Source organism: Ambystoma mexicanum, chromosome 13, assembly GCF_040938575.1.
Source record: "Ambystoma mexicanum isolate Mex_15411 chromosome 13, UKY_AmexF1_1, whole genome shotgun sequence".
NCBI lineage: Eukaryota > Metazoa > Chordata > Amphibia > Caudata > Ambystomatidae > Ambystoma > Ambystoma mexicanum.
This window is the reverse complement of record NC_090938.1, coordinates 191,261,991-191,289,729: the sequence shown is the minus strand read 5'-3', so window position 1 is coordinate 191,289,729 and position 27,739 is coordinate 191,261,991. Positions and strand designations below refer to the sequence as shown.

The window sequence follows — 27,739 nt, the reverse complement described above, 5'->3', positions numbered from 1 at the left end:
TTAATGTGGGTGAAAGCAATCATATTCATTTACACATTGAAAGTAGGAACTCCTCGCCCCCTTTAAAGTCACTGACATTCAGAGAAATGAAAGCTCCTATGACTCCCATGGGAATATTAGAGATGAGACTTGTATTATTAACAATTTAGATTCTGAAAAACCTAATTCCCCTGGAAAGCGAAACCCTTAACTGTATCCTTATAATTCTTTCGGCAATATAATTAAGGATAGAAATACATTTGGGAATGATATTTCTATTCGAAAAGATGATTTGATAATTGGGGACTACAAGTCCCACAATGCCCAAAATACTGGGATGAAGAAGAGGGGCTGCAGAGGCACGTGACTGCAAGTTGCAGTCTAATAGTGTTAATGACCCACACCTGAGAGACTGGGAGGCATAAAAGGCCCTCTCATGTGCAGGCCATAGAGAGCAGTTGCAGTGGAAGCAGAAATAGGAGGAGAGCAAAGACGCTGGGACCACTGTCATGTGTCGAATGGATGCCGGTCCCGAGAGGGTCTCTTCTTTCCGAGACCTTGATTGCACAGGTTGTGCAGAGGGGAGCCTTTTGCTGGGCCGAGCAGCATAATCAGAAGATCTGGAGGCAGCGGAGCGAACAGACACGCACGCCAGATCCGGCGAGTTCACAAGTGTATTGTGACACTGGAGAGCTCTGTGATTGCCCGCTGACCAAGTCTGGGTGCATTAAGTACAGAACTAATATCAAGAGAGTGAAATGGCAAAACAAACAGTATTTTGAAAACCAAACTGATGTAAAGCACAATAATTATACTTTTGAAAACCATGCCGACACAAAGAGAAGGTGGCAGAATAAAAACTTGACAAGCAGACCAGAAAGGTGTGATTGTATTTATGTGGGTCAGAATAATTGCAGCAACAAGAGAGGACAATAGTAGGAGAAACCAATACATACAACTATTGCCAAAGCCAAAAGAGAATAATATCAAGGCAAGTTAAAAAGACCCAACATTGCCAAAGCCAAGAGAGGGCAATTAAGAATACAAGTGTTTCTAAATCGTATTTCGAGTGAGTAAAAGAAGTTGTAAGAGGAACTGGTTTAAACCCACATTGCCAAAGCCAAAGAAGTATAAGAGTGAGAGAAAATCATTGTCAGCATTTGGTTAATGAAGAAGTGGGGAAAAAAAGAGTGGCAGGAAGGCTGCCCTTCTGACAGAGCATATTCAGGAGTCGTGGAGAATAACCTGCATTGTGAGTGGCAATCACAATTGTGTAACAAACAGCACCAAATGTGTTTCTTGTCTTCCCAAAAGAAGTAGTCAAACTTGATGTTGTTTAGCAAAAGACATTGTTAAATTATTGGCAACAAACCTTTACCAGAGAAGAACATGCAGTAGTTCATTTTTATTTGTCCTGACAAGAGAGTACACCAGGGCAGAAGATCTCGTAATGGTAGGCCTGGCATGTGAGGGGACCAGGTGGAAGTCATTGAAGAACTGTGGTTTGGTGCAAGGGTTGACCAAGAAGTGGCAGAACCACTATTGTATTTTGTGAACTATTACAGAATCATCCCGACAAAGACATTTTTGTAATTCCCATTGAACTAGGGAAGTGTTCTTGTTGCATCAGAAGAAGTTGCATTGACCTCCTTATCACAAGTGGAAAGAGGACACACTTGTTGAACATTGTGAACTGTTCGTCGAGCTCAAGTTGGAACAACCCAAACTTAATTGGAATTTTGTTGTGAGATAGGATTTCCTTATCCCTTTGGAACTGCTGAATAAGATCCTGCTTGAATCTGGGGAAGGGGAACTCACCCAGTTCTCCATGTTATAAGGAGAAACAGTTACCAGGTTGTGAACATTACTGTTATGTTATTGGAAGTGCCATATGGTACCTTGTTAAGTGGTTTTTATATGTATAAGTGGGAGGGACAGAGACCTTTTGTTAGAGGGATCGGCAGGGAAATCATCATCAGGGTAGGGAAAGGGAGGCGTGTATTCAACCTTTTGAGTTAATAAAATGGCATCTTTTGAAAAACCTTCACAAAGTTGCCCGCCTCACATGTCTGACCCCTTACACGTAGCACAAGCTATGCCACCATATCTCTTCAACAGTACTAGTATGCAACTATTTCAGCACATGCGGTGGGACTATTTTTTCACCTTATTGTGTGTGTTGGCACACCAAAGCACATGCCGCAGCATTGTTTCTGGACAAAAACGCATCCTGTGCAACTATGGAGTTTAGAAGCTGGAGGTGTCACAGAGTGACCTGCCTGGTAATGCGCGGTGCTGGGGATCAGAGCACAACCCTCAGATGAGGGGCAATAGCAGCCAGAGGATCACCCACTAGGACGTGAGCAGTGGTGTGACACGGACGACAAACGATGGGGGTTAGGACACAGCAACAGTGGCAGACGGGGAGTGATTAATATGCCCTGCGAGCAACAATAAGACAATTAGTAGTGGACGGGAATGGGGACAGCAGCAAGAAGGGAAAGCAAAGCATTGTGTGGAGGATCTGGATTGAGAGTATACAGCGCAAAGAGACTTGATGAAAAGGTGCATTTGACTTGTTTACAGAGAACATGCATGACACAATTAGGCCAGAATAGGACATGCCAGGGAACCACCTTTCCACCAGACCACATGCAGTGGCACAGATTTCCACACGTGCACTTGCATGGCAATGTTTCTCCACCGTTACGCGCACTGATCAGTGGACACTAATTGAAATCCGTACGTCAAGCTCCCCAACCAAACCTACCAGTGCAAGCAGTGATGTTCTGTGTGTCGGATTGGAAATGCATTCCGGCTACGGCGTGGACATGAACGTTGTACCAGGTTCCCGGCATCAGATCTGTGAAGGTAACCCCAGTGCTGTCCTTAACTGTGGTGATCTGGTTCACCAGCATGCCATCTCCAAGCTTGGAAAGGGAGACAACGTGGCCCTCACGCTCCCCAGCAGGGATCTCCCACTCTACGATCAAGGAGGTTGGATCTCCACCACTGGTGACCTTCAGCGCCGGAGGTGCCAACGGATCTAGAAAATAGATAGAAACAGAGAAAGGCAAGCTGTTGTCAGTGTGCATTCTCATATTTGCTTCAACAAGTCATGACAAAGTTCCAGGGGCCTCATTACAAGTAAGGCGGAATGGGTTAACGGGCTCCGCTAATGGTGGCGGGCCCGTTAACACCATTCTGCCTGATACGAGGTCCTCTCACGGGACCCGGTAAGGATGCCTGGTAAAACCAGGCATCCTTACGGGTCCCGCAAGGGGAAGAGGGATCTAACAACGGACCGGTCGTAATCCCACTCCCCCATTCCCATTGAGCCCTATGGGGGCTCAAATCGGGAAGGTCCGGGTCCAGGTACCTGGAAGGAGGAATTACCGGGCCTCCAAACTTGGAATGGCCCGGTAATTCCCCACTCAGGGACCCCAGACCCGTACCCGGTTTTGGTGGCAGCCGTAATGAGGCCCCAGGTCTTAATTCAATAATTCTATATTATTGCACAATTATAATTTAAGTCAATCATTGGGTCTGAAAAAGCTGCAATCGAATCCACGGTGCCAGAACACTTAGTGGTGGCCATCTATTTTCATATAGCTGGGATCTTACAGAATGGCACTACAGGTATTGCATACGGGTGTCCTCTCTGCACCCACTCACCCAAGCATGACAGTGTTGTATTTGCTTTAAATTAGCCCACAGCAACGTTCAGGGATCCAAGTGCACCACTGTCCATTCCAATAGAAACTGATGCTCTTTCCTCTCACTACCAGCCTCTCAGTTTTTTTAGGGCCTAATTCACAGAGCGTTTTGCAATGGGGTTTTGCCATTATAAAATGTTTCTGTGAATTAGGCCCTTAGTGAACCCCCTAAAAAGGACACTAACATTCACTGGTAAATGCTTTGAAAGTTTGTTGCACGACTATTAGCGGGATGTTTCTGAAGGGATGAACCTAACCAACGCTGCCCCAAAGCACCTTTAAGCCCCCTACAGCACCGCAGCAAACTGCACACTGGTTATTTTCTAGTTCCAGCACAAGTGCGAATAAATACATAGTTGCACATGCCAGACGGGCATGCAGAGCCCTATCAGATGCCAGTATGGCAACATTGTAATTGTAATTGGTTATAATGCGCTTAATACCCAGATGTTTCTAAGTGCAGACCAGGGGATCAAACCTGTGTTGCTCCGTGTTGTCTTGCTTCCAAGGCGAGCATGTTACCCCTGAGCTATCCTGCAAAGCATGGCAAACGATAGGGCTTTTGTGGGGCAAAGCAGCAGCCTTCTCTCATCGTTAACCCTTAGCTAGTCATCACATGTTTCCATTTGAATTTAATTAAAAAGCTGGCATGTGTGTTTGAGTTACTCTATGCTAATTTCCCCAGGACTATCAAGTAGCAGCAGTCCCCACGTTCAGGTTCATAAACACATTATGCTTGTACGCATACGGAAGCACTGAAAGCACGCTGTTTGCTGCGAGAAACTTTTAGGACTGCCTGCTGGATACGGATTCAAGCTGCCAGTCCCTGATTGCAGGGACCTTTCTGGTCGTTCAGCAAAGTTCCGACACGGAGGACGTCCTTTGCAGGCACACGGAAGTTGCCTGGCTCACAACTCTCTTCTCATTGGGCCGAACATCGTACCCCTCCCTGGGAACACGCCCACTCCTCTTTCAAAAACAGTGTGTCAAGCGCACACGCGTGCGCACACGGAAGCACTGAAAGCACGCTGTTTGCTGCAAGAGACTTTTATGACTGCCTGCTGGATACGGATTCAAGCTGCCAGTCCCTGATTGCAGGGACCTTTCTGGCCGTTCAGCAAAGTTCCGACACGGAGGACGTCCTTTGCAGGCACACGGAAGTTGCCTGGCTCACAAGTAATTAGTTAAACAGATCATGGACTTTTGAACTCGTATGAACTGTGAACCTAATGTGAACCTAATGAGATGAATTAACATGCTTGTAATCCTCCCTACAGCACTCAGGCTAACTCATTACTTAACTTAATTTTTAGCTCTCTTCTCATTGGGCCGAACATCGTACCCCTCCCTGGGAACACGCCCACTCCTCTTTCAAAAACAGTCTGTCTACCGCACACGCGCGCGCACACGGAAGCACTGAAAGCACGCTGTTTGCTGTTCGCTGTGCAGCAAGCAGCACGCAGGTGATATTGGCAGGCAAGGGCATAGCATATGAAAGAGGACATCTAGAGGGTGAGTGCATTTTATTGGAGCTTTACAGATCGGGTTGTGAGTGTTCTGGTGGGAGGGGGAGGAGCCAAGGCTGAAAGTAAGCCAATGCTGCAGGGGGAAGGCTGGATCATAAAGGGGTAATTAAGCCCCCCTCACGGCAGATTGTGGAAAATAAGAGTACTGAGCCTTGCGAATGCGCCATTGATATATGCATATAGAGGATCAATTTGGGCGCCAGTCCTGCAATGCTCATAGAATTCTGTGCATAGGGTCTGAAAAGAGTGTGAACTGATAGGATAGGCTGGGGAGGAGATTGAACCTTGGCCCAGTCCCTAAATCTTTCAAGAGACATTATATGTATTTGTATTGAACAGCTTTAGGAGTGGGCGATCTGAGTGAATAATAACAGGGGTCCATTGGGGGCAGGAAATCGCCGGAATGTCTAGGCGAAGAAACAGTATTGAATATGTGTATACTTTAGGTTCGACCGCTGGCCCCTCTACCAGAAGTAGTACAACTCGGGGGATAAGACCCTATGACGACATTCTGTCTGCCCCCTTAATTTTTACGCCTGTAAAAAACACCATGAGAATGGCAATGAACATGCCTCTCCCTCCCTCTCCTCCTGAGCCAAGTGACTCTATGCTGTTGGAGTCTGAAGTTATGGTTCATTCATCTATGATTTTGCAGGGGGGGTCAAGTGCAAATCCTACAGGGGGAAGTTTCCGGGGCCGGGATGACAGGGACGGAGGTGGGCGCGGAAATGGGAGTGATTCCCGAGACTTCTTTTTTGGATACGCCCCCAGATTTTTTCTCCGCAGATGGGGATGCACATTTGTCAGAGCCGATTAATACATCTGATTTACAGATAGAATATCCTTCTGAAATGGGAGGGTTACTGCGTTCAATATTGCAGGAATTAAAAACTCACTCTACTGAACTCATGGAATTACGAATTTTGACAGGTAGACAGCTATCACAAGGCAAAATCGGGCTAGAAACTCTGGAGTTGGTGTCTATGAAGCTAGAGACAAAGCTAATGGGCTCGGGATCCACACTGATTAAGGAAAGGGTCAGTGGGGATGATTAAAGAGAGGTCCAAACACAAATCCCTCCTGTTTTAAAACCATTGGAATCTGAATCCGCAAACAAGAATAAACAGTGCATGGAGAAGGATGAGGTTCCGAATCCCACTAATAAAAAGATCCAAAAATCAAAAAAGAGAAACAGAGGGAACGGAAACTCATCCTTATTTAATCAAAAAAATAAAATATCTAAAAATACTTGGAGAAATTTCATCAGAGAGGAACAGATACAAAATATGGACTCTGATGTAGAAATAATAGAGAACACAGATTTGTTAAATAATCAAGAGGTTGGATCTTACTTTAATCCATCTAATCTCCTCTCTGACGAAATGACCCATAAGGCATTACCAACAAAAACTAAATCTGCAAAAATTAAAAAAATCTCCGAAAAGGGTCTGGAGGCATTACCAATGGAACACAGAGAAAGCTATGCCTTATTTTTTAAATCAAATTCACGTAAGCATGAGTCTCCAATCCAGAACCTAATGACATCCAGGCATCAGGCTGAGGGTGATCCACCGATACAGGGTGAACAAAATTTAGCAATACAAAAAAGGAGGGGGGAGACACAGAAGAAAGACAGCATCTGTGAGACACAAGGAATGGAGAGTAAATTGAACCCTGATACTTTGGAAAAGATACCTATGAGTAAATCCGATATAGCACAACTGATTAGTGTAGTGGTGGAGGAAGAGTTGAGAGAAAGAATAGCGATGGCTGTAGAAACCCCAATACCAGAAGGCTCTGTTAACCCTGTAGATAAATTAGCTACACAGGATGTCATGACTCTAATAAAAACTTCACTGTCTGACAATAATATGCCTCCCCTGCAGGGGCAAAGCAGAAAAGGAAAGAATTTGCACCCCGCTTTGAATCCCGAGGCAAAGATCTTTAAGCAGAATAATGATGCGGGGGGCAGATTCTGATACAATGCCACAGTCTGAGGGTCTATTACTTAAGACAGATCATATTTTAGAGGCTCTAGCTCCTGGAGATGTTCCATCTTTGCAACCACCGGGACCAATTATGCCGAGTAAGGAGGAGATTGCGTCACTGATCGGCTCTGCAGTGGAAGAGGCAATTAAGAATAGAAAATTGCAAGAGCCGGAAGTCAGATCATCTATTGAACCACAGAAATCTGCCTCTAACATGATGCAACAGGAAGTTGATGGTAACCGGGGTGTACAGGGGTCTCTGAACCCTAGACGCCCAGATTCAAACTCCTGGGGAGTTAATCCCGGCCCCAAATCTGGGTCCGTGCCCCGGCCTAATCAAGAGCCAGGGGATGGAATAGGGGAAGGAGATTTAGAGGAACGTTTTCCGAGATATTATATGGAAACGGAACTCAAACACATTCAATGGAGAAAACCATGCTTTCTGGAACTCCCGAGCATACTATTATTTCCTCTCTTTGATTGCAGATCACATCCTGCAATGAACCGCAATAGAAGTCTGCAACTCTTGAATGAGATTCCAACATTAGCCAATTTGACTTCTGCAGACATCAAAAGGGTAGATTTTATCCATCCACATTGTTTGGACCACGTAAGATTGGTCTTTTTTTCAAACTTGGAATTCATAAAATGTCTTGTGGGAACTCGATCAGTTCAACATGAGGGGATTCGACATTCTTATCTTCAGGGATGGCAAAACTGTGAATGAGGGTCTGAACACACAGGAACAAGTCATGGCGGGCCCCAGGGGAGGACCAGTCACAACAAAAAACAAAAACACAGTAAGCCCGGAGGAACAAGACCCGAGCTGGAGATGGCTTGCCTTGAGCCTTCGGGACTCAATATTCCAGCTGCAAAATCTCAAACAATCATAAATCAGGAAACAGCCCTCACAATATTGTCATGGAATTCTAGAGGGAACTATCACCTATTCTGATCAACTGAGTTATGCCAGTTGTTAAGAACGAAAAGCATAATATGTATCCAAGAGACTTGGATGACTGCCAATGCCCAGATGGATGGCTTTGAGTGCCTACATATTGTGGCTTCTAAGGGCCGGATCGGTCGACCGAAGGGGGGGTTTACTCTTGGCACTTAAACTGGGCATCAGCATCACCCTGATTGAAACATTCTTTATTCCACCATATGCGCTGGGGGCTTTAATTAAGGTGGAGAGTATGGATCATATATTATGTTGGGTGTCCTGACCCACGTTTAAGCTATCATGCCACAACATTTGGTGCTGTGGGCTTAGAAAATTCAAGATGGCGGAAAACCCACATGAGCGCCGAAATCCAGGAAAGCTGCGCAGTTTGTGCGCACACCAAAATGGTTGCCTCACTTGCCACCCACCAGTGCGAGAATGAAAGGCCGGGTTGCCATGAGGGAAATGGGTTGCCAAAGGAAAAACAGTAGCGCCGGTTAGCTTCAAAGCGCTTTAAAACCACCATTGGACTACCCGCACAGTAGTCTGAAACCATTGGGAATGGAAATGCTGATTGCCAAATGCAACCTAGAATTGTGGGGAATTCATTTCTTAAATCCCAAAAATGGGTGCAGTACCAGTACTCACCACTATCCAAAAGCCGGCGTTTTAAAACCACTCTGTTTCCCTGAAGGCAAGTCAAAATGCCTATTTTCAAACATTGCAATATGTGCAAAATATTTACTGAACACCAGCAGACATTTGGCAGAATGGAGTTTTGTGTGCCTACAAAATCTGGGAAATGAAGATCATAAGACAAGGTTTATAACAAGACTGGCTGAGCTGTGGATTGCAGCAGTTTAAGTTGCACTGGATTTAAAGACACTAAAATCGAAAATGTTTAGATTAAATGAGTGACCTATGTTTGGTATCACATGCCTTTGTAACTGTTGAAATGTCATAGTTTTGCACTTAGAATCAGCATCCTAGCTGCATGTGTAAAATTGCAAGTTAAGTTAAAAAGCAACAAAAAACCTGCCAGTTAGCTGAAGGTCTGGCTTAAGGAACTTGATTTTGCTTGGCAGCTACCCCCATCAGGAGTGAAACTTGAGTCACCACTGTGTTCCCAGGCCAACCTTCCTTTTGCTGCCCACACTAAGGATATGCCATCTATCCGATAATTGAATTACCTGTGCTCTGCAGGAGAGTGAACAAAGCCCTCTTCACTCAGGCAAAGGTTTTATTGGCAGGAGTCGTAAATGGTCGTAAAAAGTGGCTTCCTCCTGAGGAAAGGGGAGGAGCACTGCCTGTGAGAGCAAGCTGGCTTGGCAGAACTGGAAAAACCAGAAATTCAACCTTGTGCTGAGGGTAAACCACACCCCTTTGGAGCCAGAACATAACTTTAAAAAGATGAATAACTCATAGAGCGGACATGTGAAAATTTTATAAATGATACCATAATTCTTGTGATTTTTCTGCCCACATTTTAAGAGGTTTTTCGACCCGGTGGCATGTTCAGGGGGGTTTTAGCGGAAAAGTGGATATTACTCTAAATGTATGCATGTTAAAAATCTGAAACTTCATCAGTTAATGTCCATACTCCCTGCGCACATGTATGTAAAGTTGGGTCAATGTCAGAAATTGAAAAATCAGTTAAAAAGTCAATTATGTGCCATTTCTGAATGCAAGCTCTTAGAAACAGCAGATTTGGACAGAGACATGGCTAAATTCAGCCACACCATGTATATGTAATTTCAAGCAACTGTGTAACTGTGAAATATGTCTTTTATTATCAAATATAGAATGTGTGTAAGTTGACAGGAGGAGTGGACTCTCTGCAAGCCATAAAATGACATCACGCTGACACACACTTCCTTCCCCAATCAAATGATAAATGGAAGTTTGACCAATTAGAAGCTGAGAGAGAGGTAGGGTCAGTGATGCTAGAACACACCCACATTCTAAACACATAAAAGCAGAAAGACAGGACAGATAGGGACCTTCAATTCCATTTGCTGCAACGCACTCTGCCGGAAAAATCCATACTTACCTCCATCAATCTTCAAAGAGCCAACCCTTAGACTCCAAGATAAACAGAGACTTCAGAACCTTAACCAAAAAGGCCACTGCCAGCAAGAGTATTTGTCAGCAGGCCTCAAAATATTTTTGCAACTGAACTCTTCAGACAGCCGGGTGAGCCGTCTGAATTTTGCCAAGAACTTTTGCAAGAACCCGGTGACAGAGATATCCAAAGAGAAGGCAGGACCCGACCCAGAGAACCGGTGCCTAGCAGAGAGAAAGCAGTGCTGTACCCAGAGAGACCCAGACCAGACCGCTGTGAGCAGTTCCAGAGGCCAGGCGCTGTGAGCAGAACCCGGGAAGACCTGACCAGACTGTTGACCAGATCGTGACAAAGCCGCTTTCCGGTTCAAAATCTCTTGTGAGTACTCAGCAAAACTCAGAACACATCTCTTAGTTAAAATCATATAATTCAATCCATTTTTAATCTAAGTAGAACTGCAGCTTAGCAATTGTGTTATCCTGCCATCATTTTTAAAGCTGAAAAAGTGTGCGTTTAAAATTTGCAAAAACCAAAAACGACCTCTAGTAAATCGGTCATATCTCTGCAACCGTTTGGGCTAGAGACTTGCAGTAACTTTCCTCTGATAGCTTAGAATCGTGGCTTTCCTACGAACCTAGAACCGCATTCCTACCCCCTATAGTTTTACCGCAATCGCGGAACACGCATCCGTGAATTTTACCGCGATTTGCAATTTCTTCACGTGTAAAAAGACAGCAGTTTTGCTTTTCCTTGCCAGAAATTCGTTTAACCTGCTAATCATTCCTGCATCATTGCTAGTGTGAGCCTGGACTAATATTAACTAGATACCACTCACCCTGAACCTCTGAAAGGGAATTAAAAGCAAATTTAGCATATTTCTCATCCATTGCTAGCACATATCAAAGCATTTGGGCTTGTGTTTTCAAAACTCCTATCTGTTTTCTGTTGTCTAAGCTTGCTGGGTTGAACTGAATTACATTGATTGCATTTCTGAGAACTGTGTGTTTCCTCCCATTTCCTTGCATTACATAAAGAGGGGGGGGAGTGAATAGCCAGAGAAAAGTGATTACATTGTTTGGTTGAAATCATATTGAGTATTTTCTGTACTGCATTCATTGAATATTGCATCCACCTGAGCTTACATAAAGCATCCTCTACCACATCATACTTTTGTTCCTATTTACCAGTGTGCCACCTTATCCATTCATCTCAACTCCTTAGTAATTATAAAGAAGTGTGCTAGTGCCAGATTCTCTGTTGTTAATCTGTATCATATCAGATTAAGTGTGATATTCAATTATTCATTTATTATAAAGTGTCATATATATATCTATTGTTTAAATTATCAAATAAACCCTTTTAACTTGCAAAACAGAACTACTTCTTGGCTCAGTGGGGTCAGGGGGATTCCAAGAGAGGGGTGTTATATAGGGGTAGTCATCCAGAACGCATGAACTGGACCTAAAGATATATCAATAAGGGTTTTCATTCAGTATTCTAGACTAGGCGTTAACTTAGCTGTAGTGCCGAATTGAATCCTCTTACAAATTGGGGGCTCGTCCGGGACGTTGGGTTAGATTTACCACTTGTGCAGCTTAATACAGTGTGCTAACTGACGGGATACATACATCCGGTCGGATCACCACGCTGCATTACGCTGTGAAGCATTCCTCAAAAGGGACACTCCAAGAAAAGTTCTGTTCTGCAAAAATAAAATACAAACTTCTGTAAGTCAGGACAGAGACCAATCTCTAGAATGACGACCTTAGTAGACATGAAAATGGCCAGAGAGCACCTCTTGCAAAAGCTATTTGTGAGAGGTGAATGGACCGAACAGGGCCAGGATGCGTGGTTGCAGGCAATCACACAACAGGTCACTGAAACAGGGTCAGATATATATAGAGATCAGGGTCCATTACATGTGACCCTGAGCGAACTATATATGGCTCCTAAAGCCAAAGAGGAACACAATAAGATTGCCAGGATAGCAGCATACCTGTACCTATATATGGGAGACATGCAGGATAGATGTGCTGAAAGCCAAAATCTGGCAAATAGTCAACAGATGGTGTTAGAGAAGGCCCAATCTGACCTGGTCTCTTCTGAGCAGAGGCTGCAGAGGAGCCAGGAGTCAGAAGATGATAGTAGGCAGCACATCATTAAAATAAAGAAGGATATGGATGTGCTGCAACAGGAAAAGGTAGAACAGGATACTAGATTTCTGGCCCTGCAGAAGGAGCACCAAGACAGTTTGGACTCCTTACTGCAGAGCCAGAAAAAGCTGGAGCAACAATTAGACTTTAACAGGGCATGCACGGAGCAGGTAGCCACCCTGCAAAGTCATCTAGATAGAGTGAAGGTAGAGAGCAACAAACTAATTCTGAAAGACCTGGATACCCAGGCAGAGTTTGATCAGGAGCGCCAGAAAGCTGGTGCCCTTCAAAGGCAGAGGGACGACCTGGCGGCACAAATGCAGGCTCTTAGTCAGGAAAGAGACGCCTTAGGCCAGGAAGTCTGCCATTTAAAAAGGAAAATGGAAGAAAATCACCTGGCCCACCAGGGACTGGGTGATCTCCAAAAAGAACACCAGAACTTGTTAGAGCACACCAGGAGGGTGGAGGATGCTCTAGCAAGAAAGGAGCAGGCCAATAGGGACACAGCTCAGGAGGTAACCCTCCTGCAGCAAAGACTGGCCCAGTTCTCCAGGACCAACCAGGAAGCACAGAGGGAAAACGAGGCCCTCTGTGAACACAATGATAGGCTCCAACAACAGGTAGCGATGCAGGAGAGACTGATAGAGTCCAGTAAGGCCTTAACTGAGGAACTGAAGGCACAAATGCAGGCTCTTGCATTGCAACAGGGAGCAGGGGCGGATAGAGATGAGGTTCGCTGGGAAAGGGAAACTCTGGAGCATATCCTCAGGAGCCCTAGTACCAGAGGCCCTCATACCTCTCAGTCCCTGGACTCTGCCACCCCCATGTCCCCTGGCGCACATGAGCACAGGGCCGCAGGGATGGCAGATTACTATCCAGCTAAGAGTATGGGGCTCATAGGCCAGTACCACTCAGGAATGGAGGGGTGGGCATCTGGGTATGGGCACCCAAGTACAGTACAGTTCAATGGGGAACCCCAGGAGAGTAGGCCCATTAAGGGCATCCTGAAAACCTCTGCCCAGTTAGGTCAGTGGAGGGGGTACCCATCAAATCCTGGCAGCAAGGAGGAATCTGAAGACTCCTCTGAACTGCGCAGGACACAGGAGACCAGGTCCCCACATTCTGCCAGCCATTCCCAGGCTCGCAGAATCCGGGAAAACCTGGAAGAACAGACGGGAACCTCTGGGAGCAGTGCCTCTGAGTCCGAGGACGATTGGACCAGGGTTACCCGGACCAAAAGGGCCAATAAGACAAAAAGGGCCTTGCTTAAGGACCCTTTAAAGCAGATTAAGGCGATCAGGAGCGTCATCACGCCTTACCATAAGAACGCTAAGTATTCTGTTTGGGAGCACTTAGAGTTGTTTGAGCAAATGATGGAGACTTTCCATATGAAGGACAGCCAAAGCTGTATTCAATATGTAAAGTGGACCTTCTCCCCGGAATACTCCAGTTTCTTTGCGGGGCTGGAGGACCAAAATCATTTAAGATGGTCCACCTATAAGGCGGCCATCTTGAAACATTTTTCTGTTCACAGAAATCCTCAAGAGGCTCGCAAGGCAGCCTACAATTTGCAATGTGGGGAGGATCAGGCCCCACAAGAATTTGTGCAGAAGTTAAAGCGTGCTTTTGCGCAGACCACCAGAAGGGTGCGCACAGACAGTCGAGAATTCGTTAATACATTTTTTCATGCCTTGCCCAAATACATCATGACCCAGCTCGTGAGGGATTTTCACGAGAAAAGATCCTTAGACTGGGTCATTGAACAGGCTACCCGGATCTATGAGGTGCAGAAACCGGTAGATAGCAAAAGTAATGCCCAGAAAAACCCCAAAGCCAACAGCACCCCTGCTGCTGCCAAGGTGGCAGAGGTAAAGGTCACCCCCGTTTTGGATTTGGAGATGGGGGGGCCTAAAAACCTACCTGCACCTAATAATGCTAGGCCCAGAAGGTCCTCGGGTCAGTCACAGACAGGGAGCCAAGGAGGCAGCCCCACAAATGGGGTCCCTCGCTCTCCTGATTATGTAAGTCCCCGTTACAAGGGAAATCGACCCATCCTGGGTTATGTGTGGACTCCTCCAGCCCAAGGGGGGGGATCCAGCCAAGCACCTAACCCAGGGAACTTCCCTCCAAACTTCCCTCAGGAGGGCAGAAATTTACCAAACCCTGGGCAGAACTTTTTCCCCAGATATCCACCCGACTTTCAGCCCCAAAACCATCCATCCTTCTTTCCCCAATTCCCTGAGCCCAGACCACTGAATCCGGGAGAGGGGAGGCCAAGGGTGGAGGGGTACCCAAATCTTCCCAACCAGGGGTACTACCAAAGAAGGGATAGCTACCCTTCCCGGGATCAGCCCAGGGGAGAAAACAGGGCCCCGTATCAGCCTGAGCGGGTTTCCCAGTTAGAGCGCCAGGTTCAAAACATGGCGCGGGATCTGGGTCACATACTGAGGGCTCAGCAGAACCCTCAGATGGGCGTGCCGGCGCAGAACGCACCCAACTCTGGACCTGGTGCTCCAGAACAATGACGGGGGCAGCACCCCGATAACTCTCCGGTTCCCAGGGAGGAGGCACAAGGGGAAGGGGGGTGTAAAGCCTTGGAGGAAGCTTCCTTCCTCACTTGTAAACAGCCCCTGGAAACCCAGGAACCGGAAACAAAATCTCTTGCCCCTGAAAGTCTGCCTCCTAAGGAGCAGAGGGGGGGTAGGAGAAACAAAAGACCCAAACAGACTCAGTTTGAGGAGGAGGTACAGATCTTCCAATTTGAGGGAGAGGGATCCTCAGAGGATCCTGGGAAAAGGATCTTCTCCTTCAGAGAGGGGGGAACTCCCCCCAAAGAAAAATGGGTCCCTAGGGATGCAAATCCAGACTGGGGAGATGTGGAGACTGAGCTACCGCCGCCCACCATCTCATCCCAGAACCAACAGCAAGAAAATCCCCTGGTTCAAACCCATCCTGGGGACTGCCTCCAAAAAGGGGGGGCAGCCCAGAACCGGAACCAGGGGAACCCACAATGGCTCTGATCTCCAGTTGCCAACTTTTTCTTTCAGATTCCCAAGACTCTCCACAGAATTCTGCCCAAATCTCTTCGCTATCGATGTCCAAAACCAGAAAGTTAGCCCACCAGTTGTCCAAAAATGTGCATTATCTGTGCCCCCTTGAGGAGAAGGAGGGAAGATATTATGCCCCGGTACAAGTACAGGGGCAGGGTACAATTTTGGCACTGGTGGACACTGGATCTCAAGCTACCCTTCTGTCCAGAAGGGCCTTTGACGAACTGAATGCAGGAAGGGGAGAGAATTACCAAATTCCTCTCACCTCTCTTCCTGGACAACTGCAGAACTTTGACAGGAAGGAAATTCCCGTTGAGGGGACCGCAGATTTGGACATAAAAATTGGGCGACATAAGTTGAAGCACCCGGTCATAGTTGTGACCCCAGAGGGCACCCCTTGTTTACTAGGGAATGACCTCCTGAGAAGGTTGTCACCCCTAATAGATTGCGTAAACAAGGTCCTCTGGACCCAGACTAGCCGACCAATAAAATTAAAACAGAGTGTCAACCATGTTAGTTTAAACGGCACCTGCCACATGGTTGAACAAAAATCTGACCAAGTAGAATTTCACTTCCAGAATAGCCAAATTCCAGACGTGACAGTAATAGCAGTAGGACAACAGACTGGTGATGGGGGGTCCGCTCTATTTCTGAAAATCAACCTTCCTTCCAGTCTAAAGTGGTACTCCACGCTGGAAGGAAACACTCTGAGATTCTATACTAATCCACAATCAGAAACTCCCACTCCTATAGTCCAGAAAGATGTGAAATCAGCTCAAAGCCTGGCTGATATTCAGCAAATTGGAGAGCAGTTGTTCATCCCTGTTCAGTTAAATGATGGGAAGGACTCTGTTCTCGCTCGAGTGTGTGTGAACAACGGTAAGAGCTTCATCAGCGAAGCCATGTTCCGCCAACTCCCAAAAGATCCAGCCATTCCCACCTTCAAACTGATAGACAAATGGGAAATGGACCTGGAAGCACCCAATTCAAAACATCTCCTGCCAAGCAGGTGTATGCTCAAAATCTCCATTGGCAACAAGAGCATAGTCCACAATTGTTGGGTCGTGCGAGACGTCCCTGCCGCCTTTTACTTAGGCAGTGACATTCTCAATCGCTTTGCCATTAGTTTGGACCTAATAAACTTCAAAGCTTGGTCCCGATTAGCGGATAATCCCATGGGCTTTGATGATCCAGAAAAAGCATTTAGGTCATCTCAATTGCTACCTTATGCGGTTGAAATTCAGGTTAAAGAGGAAGTCACCATCCCAGAAAGGACCCGACAATTCTCCCTGGAAGTGAAAGTTAAAAGGGGACAAGAGTTGAAAAACCCTGATGCTTACATACATCTATATGCTTCTTTCCAAAAGCAAGGGTTGGGGGTAAACCCAACTCCATTAGTCAACATAGAACAGGACACCATTCTAATAGAGGTGGATAACAGCGACTTAAAGAGTGTTACTCTAGCCGCAGGCACCATTATTGGAATGGCGGTTGATGACCGACATTTTTCCATGGATTTAGGTAACGAACTGTTAGGACCAATCCCCAAGGACTGTTTTGACAGTGACAGTGATGACAATACAACACCAGACAGGATTTTTACCCGGCATGGGGGGAACTTCCTGGTGTACACTTCCTGCCCCTATGGTAAGGAAGATGTGACTTGTGACTTCAGGAGGGATGAGGTGATTTTCCAGGTACATGAGGGCTGCCTTTCCCACCTGAAGCCTCCGGTCCAAATCAGCACTCTGACCAGGGACTTCTCCACCCAGTTGGAGGAGGCCGCTGAGATAGCCAAACCAGAAGTCTTTCCAGGCTTCAGGCAGATGGTGGAAGAGAGAGTCAACCTAGCTGATGCCTGTGTGACTCTGGAACAAAGGCAAAAGTTGAAACAAGTTTTCTTGGATTTCCAAGATCTCTTTGCGGTAGACTCATATGACTGTGGTCGCACCGACATCCACACCACAACAATCCCCACAGACCCTGGCATGACTCCAGTGTTTGTGAAGCAATATCCCTTGCCTCTCGCATCTATGGAGTCCCTTACGGAAATAATTAAGAACCTTGAGTCCCGGGGAATAATCCGTCCAGTCCACAGCACCTTCAATAATCCGGTGCTGGGAATATTGAAGCCAAACGGCCAGTGGAGACACTGCGCCGACCTTAGGGAGCTCAACAAACGGGTCCATACTTCCCGATGGCCTCTGCCCTACATTGACCAAGGGCTAGCCCAGATCCAGGGGTCACAGGTATTCACTGCAATAGACCTGACCAATGGATACTGGACTGTGCCGGTCAGTAGGGAGGACCAATACAAACTGGCTTTTACCTTTGGGGGCCAGCAATACACATGGACCCGGACTCCCTTCGGATACCTTAACTCCGGTAATGAGTTCAATATTTTCCTACATAAGGCCATGCCCGACTTGGGTGCAAGTGGTAACCTGGCTTATGTAGATGATGTCCTCATCAAAAGTTCATCTGTGGAGGAACACATAGCGGAGATCCGTTATGTTCTGACGCAGTTGAGGGCCGCCGGAGCAAAACTTTCCTTTCAGAAAGCACAGTGGTGTAGAACCTGTGTTAATTTCCTGGGGCATGAGATTACTCCTCAGGCTCTCTGTCTCCAGGAAAAGAAAGTGGAAGCACTTCAGAAACTGAAAGACCCCACAACTCTGCGGGAACTAAGGAGCCTCCTTGGACTGACTAATTACAGCAGAAAGTTCATTGAGGGATACGGAGAGATCACCAGACCCCTGATTCATCTCCTGAAGGGGGGGTCAAGTGGGAATGGGGTCCAGAACAGGCAGAGGCAGTAAAACAACTCAAAAGAAGCCTCTCACAAGCGTCCTGCCTAGCTTACCCTGTCAGAAACAAGGAGTTCTTCCTGGAGACGGGGTTCTCTAATACGTGCTTGACGGCAGTATTATATCAAAAGCATGACAAGGTCAATAAAGTAATCTCCTATGCGAGCAAAACTTTATCCTCTGTGGAGGAAAAATTCAACGATTGTGAGAAGGCACTCCTGGCAACGGTGTGGGCATTGAAGAATTACCGCCCGTTTATCCAGGGGGAACACATCATAGTGGAGACTCCACACCAGCCTCTGCAATATCTCCTAAGTGACAGAATCCGGGCCGGAAATGTGAGTAATTCCCGAATTACTTCCTGGATTCTGTCAATGCAAGGCTTTCCTGTGGAGGTCCGATATGGCCAAAACAAGAAGAGTCCCCTCGCGCAAGGTCTGGCTGACTTGCATGATTGTGCCAGAGAAAACTGTCTCGAGGAAGAAAGTCTAAAAATCAAGGACAACATGGAGGCATACCTTAATTCCCCACACAAGGTCTTTGAAGAAGACAAGTGTGAGGGAATGCCCACTGTCTATGCGGATGGATGCTCTTACCATGTTGACAACAACGGGGAGAAAGAACTGGTGGCCGGCGTAGGGAATGCATGGGTGAATGAGTCCCCAGAACCCTCCGCTGGATACAAAATTGGTCCCCGAAGTAGTCAGGTGGCAGAATTGATGGCTGTGCATCAGGCCATCCTCACTGCTGTCCAACATCAACTCCACGAACTGGTCATAATCACAGATTCGTATTATGTACGGAACGGGTTCGTGGAGCACCTGGTTAATTGGAAAACCAGAGGCATGTTATGTGCTAACAACAAACCCTTGAAACATGGGAAGTTGATCCAAAACATTGATGATTTGGTCACCTCGAATGAGATGACCATCTATTGGAAAAAGATCAAGGGTCATTCCAAAGTAGAGGGACCAGACAAAACTGGAAATGACTTAGCTGATCAGCTGGCCAAAACCGGGGCCATCCAAGGGGATCTAATTGAGATTGAGTCCCTGTTGGGGGAAATCCAGGTCACTGCCATCACTAGGTCCCAGACAAATGCTCACAACGACCTTTCAATTGCACAATGGAGTAAGGAGACCCCTGATGCTGATTTGATTACTGCTCAGAAGGGGGATCCAATAATTGGTAAGTTTTACCAACACCTTGAGGACCCTGAGAACTTTCCCCTGACGGATACCGATTACATTGGGAAAGAGGACCTAAGAGTGTTGATGAAATGTCCAAAAATGTTCCGGATCCAAGACGGTTTGTTGGTAAGGAAATCCAAAGCTGGCCACGATCAGTGGGTGGTTCCTACCTCATTCCGAAGCCTGATGTTAAGTCACGCCCATGATGCGGCCACCGCCGGTCATAGGGGGTTTCACACAACATTGGAAATCTTAAGAGAGGTTGCATACTGGCCACACATGGGGCAGGACCTCGACCAATACTTGAAGGGGTGTCTTGTGTGTGCACAATTTCAGCCATCCTCCCTTACGCACCGGGCGCCTTTACAAAAGAGGGGAATGACACTGCCATGGTCAGATTTACAAATCGACTTTGTAGGCCCTGTGATTCGCTCGGCTAGGGGGAATAAGTACATGTTGACTGTGACATGCTTGTTTACCAAGTGGGTGGAATGTCTCCCAGCCCCAAATTGCAAGGCAGAAACTGCAGCTGCCTTGATGATTAACCACATCTTTTCCCGTTTTGGTCTACCTCAAAGGATTGAGTCAGACAGAGGTAGCCACTTCACCAGTGAAGTAATGACAAAGATGTGGGAGATACTGGGGGTCAAGAGAAAGCTGCATATTGCTTATAGACCAGCTTCTTCTGGGGCAGTAGAGAGATATAACCGGACAATTGTGAGCATATTAAAGAAGTTTGTGGCAGATTCTGGGCCAAGTTGGGATATCCGATTACCTCTGGTCCTAATGGCCATCAGATCTACCCCTTCATCTGCAACCAAAATGTCACCATTTGAGTTGATGACTGGACGCAAGATGGTGCTTCCTCAGCATTTGCTCTACAGGACCCAAGAGCAGACACTGATAAATGCCTCCACTACTCATGAGTATGTGGAGAATTTAAGGAAACACCTCCAACATGCTTTTGCTTATGCTCAGCGGAATCTAGAAATATCAGCTGATAGCATGAAGACCCATTATGACCTGAAAACTCCCAGGAAGGAATATCAGGTGGGGGACCGGGTCTATCTATACAACTTCCAAAGGAACCAGGCCAAGCAGCGCAAATTTTTGCCTACATGGAAAGGACCCTTTGAGATCGTCGATAAGATCTCCCCTGTGGCCTACAAGATCCGCATCCCCAAAGGCGGTTCGGCAGAGGGGGAAGACAAGTGGGTCCACATAAACCAGTTGAAATGTTGCCATCCCAGGCACACTCTGCAACAACTGGAGGAATCCTCTGGAATCCTAGCGGGTACTGTATCAGATTAATTCAGTTCCAACCATAAAACATACCACATCTAGTCTCTAAAATATTGTGATTTGCATGAAACTGTCTCTTAGTTAGACTGTTTCTATTTTTTCAAAATAAGAATGTAATGTTTCGTGATGATGAAATGCATATGCTGCCCCACTATCTCAACAGTGGTGGAAAAAGTCTATGAGTAGGTATTGCCGCTCTTCCTTTGTCGTCCTAGGAGAAAGAAAACCTGAAGACGGGCCGAGGAGGGCGATCCGGAGACCGGGAACGAAGATTCAATGGGCCCAGTGGACCGCCCAATATTCCCATCAGGACCGGCGAGGAGAACCATCGATCAGTACCGGATGGAGAAGAAGATGCTGAACTGTGCCATCTACAGAAGAGGAAGAAGATTATGCGGACAGACCGGTGCATGGGTCAAAACCCTTGTGCACGCGACTCCCCATCGACTCAAATTCAAGGGGCAGTCACGTGGGGGGGGGCTTGTTGGGTGTCCTGACCCACGTTTAAGCTATCATGCCACAACATTTGGTGCTGTGGGCTTAGAAAATTCAAGATGGCGGAAAACCCACATGTGCGCCGAAATCCATGAAAGCTGCGCAGTTTGTGCGCACACCAAAATGGTTGCCTCACTTGCCACCCACCAGTGCGAGAATGAAAGGCCGGGTTGCCATGAGGGAAATGGGTTGCCAAAGGAAAAACAGTAGCGCCGGTTAGCTTCAAAGCGCTTTAAAACCACCATTGGACTACCCGCACAGTAGTCTGAAACCATTGGGAATGGAAATGCTGATTGCCAAATGCAACCTAGAATTGTGGGGAATTCATTTCTTAAATCCCAAAAATGGGTGCAGTACCAGTACTCACCACTATCCAAAAGCCGGCGTTTTAAAACCACTCTGTTTCCCTGAAGGCAAGTCAAAATGCCTATTTTCAAACATTGCAATATGTGCAAAATATTTACTGAACACCAGCAGACATTTGGCAGAATGGAGTTTTGTGTGCCTACAAAATCTGGGAAATGAAGATCATAAGACAAGGTTTATAACAAGACTGGCTGAGCTGTGGATTGCAGCAGTTTAAGTTGCACTGGATTTAAAGACACTAAAATCGAAAATGTTTAGATTAAATGAGTGACCTATGTTTGGTATCACATGCCTTTGTAACTGTTGAAATGTCATAGTTTTGCACTTAGAATCAGCATCCTAGCTGCATGTGTAAAATTGCAAGTTAAGTTAAAAAGCAACAAAAAACCTGCCAGTTAGCTGAAGGTCTGGCTTAAGGAACTTGATTTTGCTTGGCAGCTACCCCCATCAGGAGTGAAACTTGAGTCACCACTGTGTTCCCAGGCCAACCTTCCTTTTGCTGCCCACACTAAGGATAAGGAACCCGGTGACAGAGATATCCAAAGAGAAGGCAGGACCCGACCCAGAGAACCGGTGCCTAGCAGAGAGAAAGCAGTGCTCTAAATATTAGTAAATCGGTCATATCTCCGCAACCGTTTGGGCTAGAGACTTGCAGTAACTTTCCTCTGATAGCTTAGAATCGTGGCTTTCCTACGAACCTAGAACCGCATTCCTACCCCCTATAGTTTTACCGCAATCGCGGAACACGCATCCGCGAATTTTACCGCGATTTGCAATTTCTTCACGTGTAAAAAGACAGCAGTTTTGCTTTTCCTTGCCAGAAATTCGTTTAACCTGCTAATCATTCCTGCATCATTGCTAGTGTGAGCCTGGACTAATATTAACTAGATACCACTCACCCTGAACCTCTGAAAGGGAATTAAAAGCAAATTTAGCATATTTCTCATCCATTGCTAGCACATATCAAAGCATTTGGGCTTGTGTTTTCGAAACTCCTATCTGTTTTCTGTTGTCTAAGCTTGCTGGGTTGAACTGAATTACATTGATTGCATTTCTGAGAACTGTGTGTTTCCTCCCATTTCCTTGCATTACATAAAGAGGGGGGGGGGGTGAATAGCCAGAGAAAAGTGATTACATTGTTTGGTTGAAATCATATTGAGTATTTTCTGTACTGCATTCATTGAATATTGCATCCACCTGAGCTTACATAAAGCATCCTCTACCACATCATACTTTTGTTCCTATTTACCAGTGTGCCACCTTATCCATTCATCTCAACTCCTTAGTAATTATAAAGAAGTGTGCTAGTGCCAGATTCTCTGTTGTTAATCTGTATCATATCAGATTAAGTGTGATATTCAATTATTAATTTATTATAAAGTGTCATATATATATCTATTGTTTAAATTATCAAATAAACCCTTTTAACTTGCAAAACAGAACTACTTCTTGGCTCAGTGGGGTCAGGGGGATTCCAAGAGAGGGGTGTTATATAGAGGTAGTCATCCAGAACGCATGAACTGGACCTAAAGATATATCAATAAGGGTTTTCATTCAGTATTCTAGACTAGGCGTTAACTTAGCTGTAGTGCTGAATTGAATCCTCTTACAATTAATATGGAACATATACTGGTCTCCAGGCTCTAATATTTGTAAACTAACTAATGAAATGGAATCAATCATGGAGAAATGCCTTGGCAAATACTCAGGGTTACAGATAATGGTGATGGGGGATTTGAATACAAATATGTTGATATCAAAGGATGGAACAGCAGTATCTGCTGATACCTTACTGGATGCAAGGCCTGAGCTCACTAATAAAACTATGGAAAAATATGAGGCAATGACTTACAGGAAAAATGATCGCTCATGTTGGAGTGTGTTATTTAAAGCATGGGGCTTGAAAGCCACGTGTGATTTTATAGGAACAGATGCACCATATATTACATGGACATTGGGAGATAGATCCTCTTCAATTGATATATATATATATATATATCTTCTGATTTGTTTAATATGATAGAGAGTTTCAGATTACGCTCTACATTGATGAGTGATCACAAGATGCTGGAACTGGAGTTATATATTCCCAGGAAAACTACCTCGCAAAAGATGATGAAAAGCAAGCTGTGCATAAATCCGGGAAATAATAGAATTATTTGGCACCCGGGTAATGTCAGTGCATGCAATGATCTCTTCTGTAAGGATCATGAAAATACAACCTTTGAAGAGAAAAAAATTAGATTTACACATACCCACTTTGGTCCTTATGTAAAAAGCCTCATTGATAAATCAGTAAAGAGACCTACAACATCGGCTCCACATAAACATAAACACAAATTTGACTCCCTAGTGCGAGCAAGCAAGATTTTATTACGCCGCACAATAAAGCAAATTTTTCTGCTCGAAATTTCAGAAGAGTCTAGAACGCAGGGAATCAAATACGTGAAACAGACATGTAGAAACTGGATCAGAAACTATAAATATATGCTGTAATATATGTAAATAATATAATATATGTAAATATATATAATATATGTAAATAACTGCTTGGTCTGACCACCACGCCATCTCCTTCTCCATCCAAGGGAAATCACAACCAAACTCTCCAACCCCTACCATCCCCCAAACCCTCACCAGAAACAACCGCAACATTACCTTACAAAACCTCTGCCCACTTATAGACAATATCTGTACCCCTACAAACTACGCCAACCTAGATGCGGAGAAACTTGCTGACCTCTACAACAAAACGTTAGAATCAGCAGTAGACACCATCGCCCCACTCAAACTCACCAAAGCCAAACCGGCAGCCCATATGAACAAATGGTTCACACCAGAGCTAAAAATCCTCCGAAACTCCAAATGAGCCGCAGAAGCCACCTGGAGAAAAACGCCCAACCTCTCCAACAAAACTCAACTCTCGATAGCAGCCACCACCTACAAAACTGCTATCCTTAAGGCCAAAAAAGAGACATATGATAACAGAATTGAGAGCGCCAAATCCAAAACAAAAGAGCTTTTCAATATCCTCAGGGAACTCGAATCCCCCCCCACTCTGGCTGAAACCTGCGTGAAAGATGCAGACTGGTGTGAGAGGATTCAAAAAGCCCTAGCAGACAAAATCACCATGTTACAATCCAAAATCGAACAGAAAAAGCTCAGCCTTTCCAAAAAACAAACCATCCTCCGTCCACCACCCCAAAAACACCTACTTGCCCCCCCTTCTCCTTCTCACCAGTTTCCACTAAAGAAGTAGAAAGCATCATTAAGGGCCTCAAGCCCTCTAGATGCCAAGGGGACTCATGCCCAGCTCCCATCATCCAAGAAGGCGCCAACACTCTGGCCCCCTTCATAACAGCCCTCATCAATGCATCCTTCAAATCAAGCTCAGTGCCCAGCAGCCTCAAGGAGGCCTGGGTCATGCCACTTCTAAAAAAACCTAATCTAGACCCCAATAACCCAACTAATTACAGGCCAATCACCACCGTTCCCTACATCCTAAAGATCCTAGACAGAGTGGCCTACCTGCAAATACAGAAGCACCTGGAAGACAACAACCTCCTGGGTCTCAGACAATCCGGCTTCAGGCCAAGGCATGGAACAGAGTCAGCCCTACTGGACCTAAAAATCCAGATGGACGAGGCAAAGGACAAGGGTAATCTAGCCATTCTCCTACTGCTAGATCTATCAGCTGCCTTCGACCTCGTCGACCATCAGATCCTCACAGAACATCTGATGACCTCAGCGGCCTTCTCTAACCAGGCGACTGCCTGGATCCAGTCCTTCCTAACCAACCGAACCACCCGGGTCTTCTCCCCAGGGGCATCAGCACTCCCTGTCCCCATCACCTGCGGCGTTCCTCAAGGCTCGTGCGTCTCGCCGACCCTATACAATATCTTCACAAAGCTATTGTTTGACCGCCTAGATAACCTAGGTGTCACATACACAAACTATGCTGACGATACCCAGGTTCTCATCACCCTATCAGGGTGCTACGACGAGGACTCCACCAGAATCAACAACCTTTATTTAGAGATCCAAGCCTGGATGGCAGAGCACGGCCTATGCCTCAACGACGAGAAAACTGAGCTCCTCATTGTCGGCTCCCAACATCGACTAAACAAACTAGACCCCCGTTACGCGTCCATCAACATAGACGGTAACCTAATCACAGTAGCCAAAGAAATTAAAACCCTTGGGGTTTATCTAGACTCTACTCTCTCGCTCAAAAGACAGGTGAACGCAACTGCCTCTTCAACAGCTTACACCAATAAGCTCATCAACGCCTGCAAACCTTTCCTATCACCTTCCAGCTGCATTACACTAGCCAGAGCGTTAGTGCTCTCAAAAATTGATTACTGCAATACCCTCTTTCTTGGCTCATCAGAACACAACCTGAACAAACTACAGGTACTTCAAAATAATGCCATCAGAGCCGCCTTCAGTATCCCACGAAACGCCCACATCTCCAGCTTCAGACAAGATGCTCACTGGCTCCCAGTACGAGACAGAATCACCCTCAGATCCCTCGTCATCGTCCATAAATGCCGCTCTAATGACGCACCCAAATACCTGGCAGACAAGTTCCACAACCACACCTCAACTAGACCAACTAGAACACCATACGCACATTGCCTTTCCGTTCCCAAATTCTCCCTAAAAAAAGCAGGTGGCGCCAGCTTCCCGGTCCTAGCTGCCAAACTATGGAACGCTATGCCACCATACCTTAGAGCAGAACCCTCATTTTGGACTTTTAGAGCCAAAACAAAAACATGGCTTTCCAACAAAAACGCTGCTTAATGCACTTCCTCTCTGCATGCCTCTGTTGACCACCTGTAACCCGGTCTGCTACACCGTTGTTGTTTTATCACAGTCTGTATTGTATATTTTTGCCATGCTGTAACTGTTTCTAAGTCTCCGGCGCCCAGCTACCCCAGGGTTCGGCGCGCGGTACAAATAAATAAACTAAACTAAACTAAACTGTTTCAAGCGGATAATGAAGAAATGTTGAGCTCCTTAAAAAATAATTCCGTAAAACAATTTTGGCAGCTCATAAACAGAAACTCAAAAGTACCGGTGGTACATAATCTTAACCCAATGAACGAACAAATCTGGATAGAATATTTTGAGAAACTGTATGCAGGTAATGAGCTAATCCCGCAACATCATAAAAGGGAAACGCAGCAGTGGTCGGGCAATTTCTCTATTAAAAAAATTGCAGAGAGGATTACCAGGGCAAGCTCCTCTAGAGCAGCAGGGCCTAATGGGCTCTCTAATGCCCTTGAAAAGGGCAATAAGGACAAATGGTCAAAAGCCCTTTTTCTCCTTTTCGAGGATATAAGTAGAACAAAGGTAATCTCCAGTTCCTGATTTATAAAAAGGGAGACCGCCCCATGCCTTCAAATTACCGGCCTATTGCCCTGATGGACTCAGATTAAAATATATATGCTAGCCTTCTGCTCCAAAGGATTGAGCAATGGGCTAGTAATGGAAAAGTCTATTCACCATGCCAATTTGGCTTCAGAAAAGATATTGGAACATTAGCGGGAGGGTTGGTGATCTCTTTACTCCAAGAATTGGGATGGCAAAAGGGGGAGAGCCCGGTATACTTGGCCAGCATGGACCTATCTCTTGCTTTTGACCGGGTGAATCGAACTATTTTATGGAGGAAACTTGCCCTAATGACACTTCCGAGAGATATTTTAGATACCTTGATACATCTGCATGAAGGGTCTATGATCCAAGTTCGCCTGAGCTCTGAGGGTTGGCTTTCTGAGCCAATAAAAACATCTAATGGACTGCGTCAGGGATGTATTTTTGCTCCAACATTATAATCTATATCCCCTGTGTAATCTATATACATCTGACATTGGCCCGGTGCTCGAGAAGGCAGCCTTCATACAACCAAATTTAGAAGGCAAGAAATATTGTTGGTGTTCATACGCTGACGATTTTCTATTATTTGACAGATCCCCAGTAGGACTACAGCGCCTGCTACTGGCATTTGCTAAATATATGTCAACCGACGGGCTAGAGGTGAATCCATCAAAATCTCAAATTCTATGCTTTAGCGGGAAAAGATCTTTAAATACAAAAAGCTGGTTTTTAGAGAAATGTAAATTAGCAATCAAGAGTTCTATGATATATCTGGGCTTTTTT

The 27,739-nt window shown here is 45.8% G+C and overlaps 1 protein-coding gene across 7 annotated transcripts in view; it reads right to left on the bottom strand.

The window, feature by feature from the left end:
• Nucleotides 1–27,739, bottom strand: part of LOC138521067 (receptor-type tyrosine-protein phosphatase V-like) — a 641,711-nt gene that overhangs the window by 227,655 nt on the left and 386,317 nt on the right. For all 7 annotated transcript variants that reach the window (XM_069633598.1, XM_069633597.1, XM_069633596.1 and 4 more), the window contains one exon: nt 2,750–3,025. In XM_069633598.1, the coding sequence (XP_069489699.1) occupies nt 2,750–3,025 (276 nt within the window). The remainder of the gene's footprint in view (nt 1–2,749; nt 3,026–27,739) is intronic.